Source organism: Triplophysa rosa, linkage group LG15, assembly GCF_024868665.1.
Source record: "Triplophysa rosa linkage group LG15, Trosa_1v2, whole genome shotgun sequence".
In the NCBI taxonomy this organism is placed as follows: Eukaryota; Metazoa; Chordata; class Actinopteri; order Cypriniformes; family Nemacheilidae; genus Triplophysa; species Triplophysa rosa.
This window is the reverse complement of record NC_079904.1, coordinates 12,664,469-12,679,096: the sequence shown is the minus strand read 5'-3', so window position 1 is coordinate 12,679,096 and position 14,628 is coordinate 12,664,469. Positions and strand designations below refer to the sequence as shown.

General features: G+C 38.5%; 2 protein-coding genes across 10 annotated transcripts in view; one reads left to right on the top strand and one right to left on the bottom strand.

Annotated features, from left to right (window-relative positions):
• Positions 1-120: 120 nt before the first annotated feature.
• Positions 121-8,815, bottom strand: anapc4 (anaphase promoting complex subunit 4). 5 transcript variants are annotated; one of them, XM_057353835.1, is made up of 29 exons: positions 8,653-8,814; positions 8,374-8,491; positions 8,108-8,213; positions 7,798-7,930; positions 7,639-7,713; positions 7,449-7,475; positions 7,246-7,290; positions 6,401-6,485; positions 6,179-6,286; positions 5,631-5,714; positions 5,450-5,536; positions 5,163-5,227; positions 4,892-4,934; positions 4,730-4,806; positions 4,539-4,639; positions 4,324-4,375; positions 4,181-4,236; positions 4,046-4,092; positions 3,795-3,851; positions 3,658-3,714; positions 3,480-3,573; positions 3,253-3,350; positions 2,590-2,651; positions 2,347-2,388; positions 2,107-2,208; positions 1,919-2,005; positions 1,663-1,830; positions 1,380-1,503; positions 122-715 (listed from the first exon to the last, which is right to left on the bottom strand). In XM_057353835.1, the coding sequence occupies exons 2-29, from the start codon at positions 8,479-8,481 to the stop codon at positions 467-469; spliced, it is 2,439 nt and encodes an 812-aa protein (XP_057209818.1). In that variant the 5' UTR covers positions 8,482-8,491; positions 8,653-8,814; the 3' UTR covers positions 122-466. The 5 variants fall into 5 exon arrangements, with proteins under 5 accessions (XP_057209820.1, XP_057209821.1, XP_057209818.1 ...); XM_057353836.1 differs by having other exon boundaries at positions 2,347-2,385; XM_057353837.1 differs by lacking the exon at positions 7,449-7,475 and having other exon boundaries at positions 121-715.
• Positions 8,816-10,445: 1,630 nt separating this feature from the next.
• palld (palladin, cytoskeletal associated protein) overlaps positions 10,446-14,628 on the top strand; it is a 76,085-nt gene continuing 71,902 nt past the window's right edge. For 4 of the 5 annotated variants that reach the window (XM_057352750.1, XM_057352751.1, XM_057352752.1 and 1 more), the window contains exons 1-2: positions 10,446-10,692; positions 13,272-14,186. In XM_057352750.1, coding sequence (XP_057208733.1) covers positions 13,273-14,186 — 914 coding nt within the window. In that variant the 5' untranslated portion in view covers positions 10,446-10,692; position 13,272. The remainder of the gene's footprint in view (positions 10,693-13,271; positions 14,187-14,628) is intronic. The other variant, XM_057352755.1, reaches the window with a different exon arrangement.

Below are 14,628 nucleotides of genomic sequence, written 5' to 3'. Positions count from 1 at the left end.
ATTTTTTGGCTAGTTAAAGAAGAGAGTAAGAAAACCAAGTGATTGTTATTGCCCTGGTGCGAGAGTTTATAACCGTTGCAAGATTTTCGTCAGGCTTTTGGTCAATCTAATATAAAAAACCTAGTTCCTCTCTTATATTGTAAGACTTTATATTAACTTTATTTACAAATGTTATGACAATTTTAACCATTTAATTTAAAACTGTATCTTTTATACATGATCAACTCTGACCCCCGTAGTACTCCTCATTGAAAACTCTAATACATTGAAGTTTTGAATAAAACAAAGAATACACCTCCACAAACTTATTTAACAAGCTTGTATTACTGTATACCAAATTCATTTATTTACACATGACAATATGAATGTTCATTAGATTCCTTTATCAAAATATTGTTTGTAGTATATAAAGCACATAACCAGAACTGGCAATCGTAGCATTATTCTGAGCTTTTGAGATCGGAGTTCAAAGTGTCTCTGATCCAGCAGTATCATCCAGAATGTCTCCTGACTTTTGACCCGTCACCTGAGCATCCATAGACCCTCCCACCCCTCCATGTTCTCCATCCCCTGCGTCACTCTGATCATTCAGTGTATCCTCAAGTCTGTCCTGGTCCAAGCTCATTTCCTGTGACTCATCAGCACGTTCTTCATCCTCTTCTTCCTCCTCTGCATCCATCTCAAACACACGTACATGCCTCAGATTGGCACTCAGCTGATGAGAAAGTGGACAGACAAGGATTTTAATGTTATATGGCAGCATTGTTGAATTCCTTGTTTTGATAAGACGTTGCACTAAAGCTATAAAGTAGTTCCAGGTTTGATGACTTCATTACAGTTCCATTTTATTTTTACCAATTTCTTTCCTAATGAGTAAAGGTGGCTTGGGCTGTTTTAAAGTCCCTGTGAAATGGAAGTTGCAATAATTTTTTCTTCCATATTGTGACGCATTTCCGAGTGCAACGGAACATCGACTGATAAAATTTGTGGGCGTGGCTTGTGTTTTCCATTGCATTCGATTGGATGTAAAAAAACAGGCGTTGCATTTTGAAATGAAACTAACTAGCAGCAGACTGACAGTTGAAGGGTATGAGTTAATGGCTCTGCCTTGCCCAAGCCATCTACAGACGTCATCTGAGACGGATAGCCACTAGAGGGCAGAAGTGCATTTTCAGATTTTGATTCAAGATTACGAGGATACACCACATTTGGAAAAAGGCTTTTCATACATTTTCAACATGAACATTTTTGCTAATATTGAATATTATTTTAAAAATATTATTAATAAAGATATGGATACAAAATAAAATAAAAATGTTATCATATTATTTGAAAACCGATCAATATATTTGCAAATATTAAAAGTATTTGGAGATTACCACACAGGCCACTTTGCGAATCCCATTAACAGCAACAAACTGAGCCTTAATGTTCTCCAGCTCTCTGCTTTGGTTACCCCAGGCCAAAGCCTGGACAGGGATCCCTTCAATCTGCTGCTCCAGTCTGACACACGAGACAACAAACATTACAAGTCAAGTTCTTAGTTAGGACTTGTACATGATGCTGTGAGTGCCAATAACCTGCTTTAAAACACAGCTAATCCTATTGTCATATATAACAAATAACTTTATATTTTATATAATATCAACCCATTGTTTGTACCCGAGTGTGATGTCCCATATAAACTCCTCCTCCCATCTCAAAGCAGAATTTAAAGGAAGCTGAGCGAGGATGCGCATTTTATTCTCATCATCTTCCAGATTTCGCAATACTACCGTCAATGTCTCGTCGTCATAGAAACGGGCATCAAGACAACTGTACAAGGAGTCACTTAAATACACAATTTTAGTCACGCACACATACTGACACATTTACATTTTAAATAATGGAGATAAATATACTACAAAAATTAACTTACACAGGATGTTGGGCTGGTGTTTCATCATCTATACTGGAATTTAAAGGAGTGTTAATGTTAACAGCCACCAGACCATTAGGAACAGACCTGAAACATACATACACAGCTCATTACAAACCTTAATAATTTTCTAATAAAAGAGATAAAACAACAACCATAAAAATAAATGGTGTGTACAGTATGTATACCTGCTGGGGTCTGTTGCTCTCCTCATAATATAGATTTTAGAGGGCGAGACTTCTGGCATGCAGAATACTACATAATGCATACTGGCTGTTTTATCATTCCACCTGCATTTAAACAGAGAAATCATCATAAAACATTTTTTTATTAGTTGTAAATGGTCATTTAAACATTTAGTAGCCAAATTGTCTAATAAATTAATATAGAACCCTGCTTGTATTATAGCGATAGAGCTGGTTACTTACAGTGAAGGAAGTTCAAACAGCCGAGGTGTATTTTCTGAGCTACTAAAACAAATATGGTAGTTTTATTATAATAAACATAAAGGTCTCGCCAATAAACAATAGAGGTTTATATTATTTAAACCATTAACACTACAAATGGCCACAGTTTGTATTTTAAACATGCAGTGGTTCAGGTTCAGTTTCGTGATTTACAGGTTCATATCTTTGATTTATCATACTGCATGTATTAGAAACACGCTTTACCCCTCAGGAACAGTGTACAATCTTAAACACACAGCTTGTTTTATTGAAAGTCCAATGACCTCCTGAAAAACAAACGCACACACACACACACGCACACGCGCACGCACACACAAAGACAGGCATATGATTAGGAGATGCATTAGTGCTAAAGGCAAAAGTGGCCAGCAAACAGGATGAAACACTGCACTTCATATAGTTAATTCTTCTGTTATATATGACAGATGTGATTCGAGACCATTAATAGACAGGGTATGTATGCGAGCGAGAGAACAGAACAGAATCATGCCTGTTTGTTGTGAATGAGGAAATATTTTATATATTTGGGAAACGAAGCATTTGTGTATTTCACAGAGGTGATGAGGTTTAGCCAGGGTCAGACAGATCTTTGTTGAGGTCTGAAAGAGACTCGTATTGTAGCTTATGTGTGTATTCTGAGTGACAAAAATTCATACACTCTCTAATTAACCCAACCCACAACACAGAGCTGAAAGCAGACACTAACCGATGCCACACCAAATTATACGAATTTAAAACAGAACAGGAGTAAAACTTGTTCTGGTGTTTATGCGTCCAACCCCATCAGAATTTCAGCCGTGTCGACGCGTGTTATGTCTATGTGTTTTTTATCATCATTGTTTAGGATTGTGCACGTTAAAAACTTACAGCTGGTTTCTGTAAGCACAGATCAATAGTGGCCTCCATCATTTTCTTGACAAAGTGGAGTGACTTCTGCGGGTAGGTTGGGAAGAGCAGTGTACTGTCTGCAACAAATCAACACATAGACAAACACACATGTAACTGCATTTCTTATCTTCAAAATTTCTTCCCCAGATTTAAAGATTATATCGGAACAAGGTTTGTGGTGTAATAATGGAAGAAGTTGACTCCACCTTTTAGGTGAGTGGTCTGTTTAACAAACGTCACCCATTGGTTGCCTTCCATGTTAGGCGGAGACATCAAATCTTCATCTTCATCTTTTAAGTACTGCAAGGCACAGACCAAACATGTTACACGTACTGTACAGAAAAGATCACACATTCACACTGGAACATTTCTGAAGGTCCTCACCTGTCCAACTCGCTCAACGTTGAAATACTTCCCTTTCCGATCAAACAGCTCTTTATTCTGCAAAAAGCAAAGAAAATGAGGAGCTTTAGAGGGGTTGTCCAGGAACTGGAGGAATGAGGAATTTCTTATGTACTTACAGCACTAAAATGCTCGGAAAGGAAGTCAGCCACAAAAGCCAGATCTTTCTGGGTCATCTGTATCCAACAACACAGAAGCACACTAAATATTACCCATTTCTGTTATATTGTATGTTTTTTTTTTTCCGTAACTTAAAATCTCATTGGTTGTCTACTATCACAAGCCTATTCCCAATCTTCCAACCTGACCATTTTCTGCATCCACAACCTCTCACTCTTTTTGTCTCATTTATGATATCTGATTTTCTTACCTTGTTAAGTTCAGGAGGAACATGATCTTCTGACATTCTAAGCATTGCTGTAAAATATAAAAACAGTTACAATACAATACAGACTGCCTCAACTTGAATGCTAATGCTCATAAACACGCACAAATCAGATCTTACCAACATACAGCCATCGGAAAAAGGCTTTGAAATTCTTCATACTTTTATCAATAACTCTATAATCAAGACAAAAAAGAAGTAGTTTGTGAATAACTGTACAGAACAGACACTCAAACCCCCAAAGAGAACAAAATTAAACTCACTGTAAGAGTTCGCTGGCCTTCAGGGTAAAAGAACCCACCGCTACAATGGCATCTGAAGCAGATACATAGAGAGGGTTTACCATTTTTTTTCTACACAACACTAGAAATGTGCTTTCGTAGTTAACAAAGCAGGCATAGTTATATACATATTTTAATTAATGCTAAAAACACATCTGTTTCACTATCACAGATAAATGAATTGCAAAAATAATGACCCTCAATGGCAGCAGGATCCAGACCAAGAGGTTGAAATTTCTGTTTCCAGAGGGCCATTCCTTTAACCTCGCTCAGATGATACAGCAAAGCCTCAGAGCCACTGTGAGAACAGCAAAACTTTGAGTGAAAAGTAAAGATACATTAAATAAGCTCAATTTATCTGGTTAAAGGTTTTGTGAATTATACGCACCTCTGCAGGTGACTAATAACAAGTTTCTGAATGCTGGAGTAGGAGGAATCAATGGACTGACCCAACATCTTCAAGCCCTGGGTGGTTAAAAATACTATTAGAACAAATGAAGCAAGTAACTGTTGTATAAAAAATTCAGCGAACCTGTCCAGATAGATTTACCTTGACTGTGAGTTGATTCATCAGAAGAGCCTGAAGTTCAGGGCTGAAATACAAACAGACCAGAAATAAACATTCAAACTTTAAGAAGTCGAATGATGCCCCCTGTTGGGAATTTTGAGTAAACACAAGCAGATTTCAACTTTGTGATTTCACAAGCATTTACAAATAACAAGAAAGACATTTAGCAACATGAGTAGGTTATGATCTACACAGATATGTATAGTTTGTGATGTGTGTTCCTATAAAAGGTTTTAAGCAGAATTATGTCTACCTTGCATGGCCCCAAAGCAGCAGCTCCAGAAACTCATCCTGCACCTGAGTGCTTGTATTTTTTTCCTGTGAAACAAGATCGATCTATTCATCCAGATATAAACCACACACCGCGTGCCACTAAAGAGTGTAAAATTGGCCAATTACAATCATTTACATTCATAACAAAGCATAATTGTATTTATATTAGGGTTGCCAATAAAAAAAATCTTTTCAGGTTCTACAGCCACTCCATGCATATCATATGTTTATTTATTTGTTATTGGCAAGAATGTGATAACCTCTAACCTGGACAAATTTAGTGAGACGGAGGTCCATCTGCATAAGGATGTCTTCCCACGCTTCACACATACAAGTGAGGGAGAGACGAAGATACTACGAAACAGACAACGAAACGAACAGAACAAATGTTTGTTTTTGTGCACCATAAGGCAAGACTACTGCAAATATACAGCATACAGACGCTCACCTGTAGCAGTGTGGAAATGTGTGTGAACTTGCGGGCCATTTTGGTCAACTCAGGCAGACATGAAGAAAGCAGCCCGGTGTCCAACTGCAACACAGACAATTCACTGTTATCCACACATTCCACACAATGCAGACATGCCATCAGTAACCTTGTAGTCCCAGCTGTGGCTCAACCTGTTTGCACTTTGTTTACTTGTAATTTTTAACCTCTACCACATGCAGGCTGAAACAACGACGTTCAGATAATAGCAGTCACATACAGAGTTGTTCCTGTAACTCAACTGGTGTGTATGGTGGTCAAAAATCAGTTTGATTTAAAAAGTTTAACCTCCACACTGTCACTTTGGCTAAAAGCATCTGATAAATGTCATGTAAATGTGATAAAGAGGGTTTCTGGAATTCAGTAGTGCTGTTTTAGCATGTGTGGAACAAACTTTTGCGTAGATCTGAGAAAATATAGCATAGTACCAGAAGAAGCACAAAGCTGACAATGACAATTCTGGGATGACAATGGTAACTTGTAAATCTGTGGTTTTCAACAGCCTATACCTGCATGTAATGGATTTCAGGGTTGCCTTCTGTGGATCTCATCTCTGTAATAACAGAAAGGGACTTGAGATCACAAGAAAGTCCAAGACTACGACAAGTCCCTGAAATCTGAAAGATAAATGAAAAATAAAGAATGAAAAAATGCATATAGACACAAAGAAACGCAAAGCAGTAAGAGGTTGTAAATATTAACCGTGTGCAAAAATGAATATTATATCTTACCCCATTCAGCGTTGCAATCTTATACAGCCCATACGCATACAGTTCTACAAATCCAAAGGAACCACCCACCACCAGAATATTGAGTCTGCAATGCACACGTCACACATCAATCAAAATGGAAATGTTTAAAGGGACAGTTCACCCAAAAATGAAAATTGTGTCATCATTTACTCACTCTCTTGTCATTTCAAACCTGTATGACTTTCTTTCTTCTGCAGAACACAACAGATTAGGGCTGTCACAATAAACCGACGATAAATATCACGTGATTTATGCACAGCTTTTGAGTGAAGTACGGGAAAATGCTGCTGCATCCGAAAGCCAGAGGGCGCTCTCGTGCGGAAACTCCAAAAACGCACTGCAGAAGAAGACCATAACACGTTCTAGAATCTAGGAAATGCCTATGGACATCTTTTTATCACTGTCACTCAAGCCTCATCTGGTTTTTTTATGATAATAAAGTATATTTATAATGATCATGTTTGACGGGTGTTGCTTTTTCAAATGCACATTATAAGCGACTCAAACTCGCACTGCTTTTAGATCGAGCAACATCAGCCAGCTCGATTACAATAGGATTTAGTGGTATCGCGATAAATTATCGCGCAGCCCTACAACAGAAGATATTTTGAAGAAAGTTGGTAACCGAATAGCGCCAGCACCCATTCCCTTCTATTGTATAGATACAAAACAAATGCAAGTGAATGGGTGCCGGTTTGCAACATTCGTCAAAATATCTTCTTCCATACAGGTTTGAAATGACAAGAGAGTGAGGAAATGATGACAGGTTTTTCATTTTTTGGGTGAACTATCACTTTAAGCAGCAGGACAAAGACAACACTGACCTCACGTCCCCCAAAAGGTTTGTGACTTCATCTGATTTCTCTTCACTGCAAAATGAAAAATAACACATAAGAAAAAAAACTGAGCAAACACGCAATCCAATGGAAACACCCCACAAGCAAATAAACCAATCAAAATGTGAGAAGCATGACAAAGGAAAAGACAAACAATCAGCATAACAAACAAATAAAATGTGCATTCTTACCTAAATATCTTTGATGTGGTGCTGTAGCTGAACACATACAAAGCAAAATGGAAAGGCCATAAAAATAATTGCAAAAATGTGACGTTTGTCAACAAAACAACATGCACTGAAATAAAGTGGCTCAAGCATCGATCATTAAGTCCTCTCTAGAATAACTTATTTCTTAATGTATGTAACTGAGAAGTGTCACCTTTTAGGAAGGGTTGGTAACTTTGGAAGGAAACGGCTGGACTCGTCCTCTGACTCGCTGAATGAAGACAAAGTGCTAAATAAAAAATAAAACGGAAAAAACTGATTCACAGACAATAAAGAAGAAAGAACAGATCTTCCCTGTAAAATTCAGACCCACCTGCTATCATCCTGCACCTCCATCCAGTGCATGCAGGACACAGGGTATTCCACAGAGAACAGGTGGAGGATTTCTGCCTTCTCTGCATCACACAGCACCACCTGCTTTGTGTCTCCAACACTGAATGCCAGGACTGCAAACAACAATTTGGTGATAATACACACATTGCTCTGATGTTATTGCATACAGCAGGTCTGTTTTGATCTACAGCAAATACATTTAATACGACTGTAAAAATATGACATCCACATCATTTCTAACGTCCATATATGTGCTTTATATGCGCAAATTAAATGTTATTTGAATGTACTTTTTCCATCAGGTCTCCAGGCCAGCGCCGTAATCTCTTTTCCTGTGTTTTCATTAGGTTGTAAACTCCACACACGCTGGAAGTTTGCAAGGCGATGCAGGAGAAGCTGTAACGACAGATCAGTCTAATGAAGCCCCGCTATATCAGGTAGGATACTTGGCTGATCATAAGGAACATTACATATTTGGACCCCTATCGTCTAACTACAGTCTGAACTTCTAATATAAAATGCTCTATTATGACATTGACTGCTCTAAAGTCCCAACCTCTCCTGAAGTGTTAGCTAGGGCTATCAGATCTCTTTTGGGAGACCAGGCCATGAACAGAACGGGGTTTGGGAGCTGTTTCTCCCCGACCTGGCGAAAAGCTGGCATTGCTGAAACTCTGCGGAAGGAACAAGAAACAAGCAATGATCATTCCTGTATCACACTGTCTTCTCGTGTTTAACACGGGTCATAGACGCAAATGAAAATATAGTCAAATAAATCAGGTAAGCGAAACACCAGATCGCTGCAAAACGAGCTTTTAAGACGTCATATACTTACTAGATAGATGACGACTAACTGTAAACTTTACAATACGTATCTTCTTTTAAATTCCTTTCAAATGTGTTAGAAAATTGACGTATTACATTATTCGATAATTATTTGTATCGTGGTACAGCAAACTGACCAATGAACGGGAGACTCTTCAGCGCCAATGACATGCGGGCTACGGAAACGCCAATCAGCCAAAACACATTTTAAAAACGCGAAACCTTTCAGTAGTGATCGCAACTTTGCAACTTCTTCAGGAATCAGTTACGAAAATTCGAAAATGCAAATTTGTTATATATTACATAAAAGCACTATTATTCTTATTATTATTTATTCGTGAGATTCACCACTTTAAAAGGTGGGCTATGCGTGATGTAAAGGTACAGTTAACGTTACCAGATAGTTTTCAAAATCATACGCTTTCTCACGTTGGTTTATACTAGTCAGTCAGCCATGCTATAAAACAAACAAAACTTCAACCTTTGTGGTTATTTTTGTTTGGAAGTCTTGCTGGTTAATATAAGAAGTCTGGTGTAGACACCTGCATACCAGCATCACATGTTTGAGACCAGTAATGTTATGCAAACCACAGCATATCAGTACAGCAGGCAGGTTATTCTGTCAATCTGAGGCAAGTATCCAATATAATGCTTCCTACATTCATTCATGCAGGTCTGTGAGAATGGAGAAATGCTTTGAATCAGTCAGTGATATGTATGTTTGAGTTGCTGTCATTGAGGCTTAACTATAATCAGTGGATTGATTGTTGAGCAGCAGAAATAGCTCTGTGTGCTGTCAGTGTTTATGAAGTGAATGTGATAAGGGTCCTGAAATAGACTCAGCCCGCCACTTATAGACACATGTGCCCTACGTCTCACTCACCTCTCTTATACCACCAAAGAGCCTATCGCTTCTTTTCCCCGGTAAACGAATGAACTTAGTTTCAGATTGGTTTTCTTCAAAGCGAGAGATGTGTGTGTTCATAATCAGAGGAGCTGGTAAACTGGTTTTACACCAGTTAGAGAGCGTGGCATGAAGCAGCTGAACTTGGTAGATCATCAAGTATACAGTAAGCAGTGAGCTAACTGTCTGCCAATGGGGCTCCTGAGCCGGTAAACTCTGTGATGGGAGATTAAAGTAGTAGAACAGTCATCTGTTGGGTTCTCATTCCTATATAAAGTACTGTGTTAATGGCAGGCTGTCTTAATGGGATATTTAAGGATTCATATGAGGTTAAATTAAGAATCATTGGTGACTGGCGCACACACTGGATCTGAAACCGCCATGTCTTCATGTGTAACATTGAAAATTATTGTCATAGTACTATATACATTTGGATGAAAGAATTTGCTATGCAGCCTAATGTGAATCTACAGTACTTGGGGATACCAACAGAAAAATCAACAGTTAAAGGTGAGGCTGAGCTGCAGTACACTTACTTATACTTATACTTAACAATGTAATATGTTTTATTTTCTAAATATATTGCCGAATAACCTAACAAAAATGAATTGTACACAAATAATCGATGAGAATCACCTATATTCTTCTTAAAATTATTAAACAGTGCATTGGTGCATGTGGAAGAGTTCAAAAAGTCAGGTTTGTGGATGTCTGCAAAATGCATTTACTTGTCTTTGGACATGATGTATGTGTGTTTGTTTGATGTGGCGTGGTGTGGGCACATAGATGCTACACTTTCCTGCCTTCTCTCTCTCTCTCTCTCTCTCTCTCTCTCTCTCTCTCTCTCTCTCTCTCTCTCTCTCTCTCTCTCTCTCACTGTGTGTCTTGCTGTGAAACCTGATCTAGGGGACAAATTTAGCGATGCTCAGTAAGCGGTCAGGGCCCGAGACAGATGGGACAGCAGGCCACTTTGCAGCCAAAGTGTAGCACTCAAACCGGCTCACCTTAGAGCGCTCCGACAACGAAAACAAGAAAGGGAAACAAGAAATAGAAAAGTAAAAAGGGACATCTTTTTTACATTATCTGGCTTACAGATCTTCAGAAAAACTGGAACCTTCAGAAGAAGAACCTTCAAACTGATTTAAGGTAAAATACGGCCACTATATTTGTTTGTCATTGCTCGTCTGTCATTCGAATATCTTGTGTGTGTTATTTGCATTCTGGTTTTACAAGAATAAAAACAACTCCATTGTATAATTACAGTATATTAGAAACTTGTGAAATTAATTCAATTGTAAAATGAATGGTGTACTGCGCTCTTTAGCATCAGTGTATTTTTCAGTTTTTCCTGTTTTTTGTACAGCACAAGTCAAATATATCTATGTTTTCTGCTGATTCTAAAAAAATGAATTCAACTGTACTTACCTACAATAGAGATGGAAAATCAAGCACATTAATATGTCAGTCCTGGCTTTCACAATTGTTTGGCCTGTCAGTTACCTTTAACATTCCATTATCTATAATTCATCAATATAGAATAGCGCTGCCATAATTTCCACATAAATAATGTAGTAAGAGAGAGAGTGTGTGTTAAAAAGAACTGTTGGTTAGGAGGTGGTTGCTGCTGTGAAACACAGCCCTTGAGGATTAAAAATAACAGCAGCTGGCCTGCAGGACGCCATGACGGAGAAAAAGTCATATACTGTCATGTCCCTTCATAAACACACGCTCGCACACCTTTACATACAGCACCTGGTCACTTTATACAAACATTGTGTAAACAATGTCGGCACTAACAATAATTGATACAGCAACGGTGTATGACTTACAATGGATAGACTATAAATAATTCTACATGTACAAACAAACTTTTTACAGTGGAAATGTTCTGCAGTCATGAAGTAGTCATAGAATTTACAGGAACATAAATATGTCTCATACATGCATTATCCGCACATATCCGAGTTGAGGTGTGTTTTCTCAGAGACCTGATCTGTTGGTCGATGGGCTTTGCTGTGTTATAGAAACAGTCAGGTATTAATGTTACACTAGTGTGCGGTATGTCAGACCAAACACTTTCCCTGAATTATGGCGACGGATCCTCTCCACAGGTTATTGAGAACACAATCACTCACTGTCAAGTTCTGCATTTTTTTTTTGTTTCTGCTAGTTAAAGTCAAATCCATGAACAGGGTCATAAAATCATGAAGTAGCCTTTTAAAAATGAAAACAAAACATGTGTCTACAAGTATTTAAACAAACATTTGCATTCATGGAAAATCTATTAAAACTTTAAAGAATTACAGTTATTAAGTACATTTATTTATTACATTTAAGTTTTATAGTTTACCTGTGACACCAAAGAGGCTAAGCAGCATAAGATTTATTTATTTTTATTTGGCTCCTTGCGGCCCCCAGAAGTGCATGGCTAGGCAACAAGGCATATTAAAATTCAATGTTATACTGTCTACTAAGAAGCATTTATCTTGTTTTCAAAGACAAAATAGATCTTTAACTGATAAAGTTCTAAAGAATTAATCAAAAAACAATTAAAATGCTGGAAGGGCTACATTTGTTTACAAATGTCAGTTTTTACAATCTGTTGAAAGAAAATAGTCACTAAATGTTTGCATGGATATTTTGAAGAATACTTGAATTTGTTTTAGAATTTACATATGATGTTATGGGAACCCATCTATAACCTTGTATACATCATATATCTTCATATATGATATATAAAAGCGCTGCCTGTTTAAACTGACTGGGCAGCAAGGATTAACTTCCGTTTAAAAATTCGAAAAAACATATTATTTATCATTTTCACATTTTGGAATATTAGTCAACTCATCAAAACTATGGAATATCAGCATTTTAATGTATGAATTTTGTTGTGACTAAAAGTATCCAAAATAAGTCAAAACTATGTTATATTTTAGAATGGTTTTTTTAGAATTGTAGCCAACCTTGTAGCCTACAATTTGTAAAAAAGAACTGGTATGGTCTTTTATCAGCCAGCTTCTTAAAGTGCTTTTTAAACAATGTTGAAATATCGAGTTCCCATCTATATTATGTGCTCTTATTGGCTGCTTTTTCTTCATTATTTGGTCCCTGTCATCCATTTCAAAAACATTTCGTTTTCTAATGAAATAAATTAATATTGTTGGCACAATTATATTTTTGTTGACAGAAGTAATTACAAACATTTAAGCATACACCTTCATATGAATTATTTTAGTCAAGTGTTTCAAAACTTTTAAACAGTAGTGTATTCAACTGATAGACACTAGAACGGAACTGGATGTGTCATATTAGTGCCAGAGGTCCGCAGGAGCAGCTTTCATAAACAATGGAATGAAAAAATAGAGATTGATGAAAGAACCGTAATGAAGATCTTGACAGATAAGGGAATGAGAGAGGTAAAGCAAGCAGCAGTGTGAAATGACAGTCGTGCCTTTGGCCTCAAGGCTTTTGTTAATGCTGGACAGCTGTGTCCAAAGTTATGTTACCCTGAGTCATCGTACGACAACTGCCCATGAGCTGTTTCTATTGTGTGTTTACACTAGTTTGTTGTGTACTGTGATTTAAATGAGATATATGTATGAAATAAATTCATGAAGGTGTCGGCCTTGTCTGTGTCGGTTTTGGGGCCACTGTGTAAGCACAACATGAACTTGTGTACGATACATTTTCTCACCTTTGTGCATTTTGGTTGTATATTGGCGCAGGATGCAGGACGGAGGCTGGAATGACACACTCCCCCTCTCTCTGCTAATGAAAGAGGTGTGTCCTCCAGGCAGTGTGTCCCTAGAGGGAGCTGGGGGCGTGGCTTCTGGGACACCTTTTGACGGCGTGGTTTACTTTGACTCTATAGCTGAGCTGGAGAGCGGGGACGGGGACTTTCCAGAACTTTCTGCTTTCCTCAGCCAAGACGAGATCAACCTCAGTTTGGACTTGGCCCAAAAAGCCATGAGTGACGCAGGAGACCCAAATGACCTAGATGAACCCCCAGTCCCCACAGAACACCTTCCCCTATACTCGGAAACCAAAGACCACACCCTCCCAGAATCAACATTAACCCAAACGCCACAGTCAACCGATGCACCATCATGTAAAGTCAGGCCTAATCAAGCAAGCACTGCACCTGAATCACCCGAGAAGTTTGTCTGCCAAAAATCTATCAAACCAGTATACAAGCAAGACCGTCCCCGACTAGTCCATGGAGGTCTGGAGCTCAATGAGCGAGCTGCCTCAACTAGCGAGTTCTGTAGCCGAGCTGCCACCTTCATTGAGGAGCTCTCGTCCATCTTCAAAGGCTCCACACGTGGTGATCACCAAGGTGATGATGACTCCTCGTCGCCCGACAGCGGCTACTTGTCTCCGAGGAGCCATCGGTTGGCCATGCAACAGGCTCAGCTGCTTTCATCATCTTCCTCTTCTTCAGAGCTCCAGCAGGAAGCCACAAACCAAGATCAGGCTGGTGTTGGATCGGATGTGGCTGAGCATCAAGGGCAAGGGGTTAGTCTAGATGGACCCATGGCTCCTCCACGCTTCACCCAGAAACTGAAGAGTCAGGAGGTGGCGGAGGGCAGTCCAATCCGTTTGGAATGCCGGGTGACCGGGAACCCTCTTCCATTAGTCAGGTACAATTACTATGATTTATATGTTTGTTTTTTTAAACATGTTGTTTTCTTAAATGTCAATGCAAACATTGGGGGTTAATGGTGGTCTGGTTTACTATTGCATTGACAAAAATACAAGGTGTAAAAAGGTACTTGCCGACCTTCTCATTCTTTGTTTTATTACCATGTTCTATCAACTCAAAAGAGAAAGAGAGATATGAGGTGAGAAAGAGAGAAACAATGTGTGTATTCCTTTTATAGCCAATAAACGTATCCGTCAAAGTGCCGGTTGCTAGTAGATGGCATACCCTCTGTGTGGTTTACTGTAAGAATGAGATCACTTTTGGTGAGGAAGAGTCTTATGAGGCAACCATTGCTTGATCATTCTGGAATTGAATATTCTTCTTTCCTCCCAATCCTAGATGGTTAAGAAACAAACAGATGCTATTTTTAGAGAATCCGT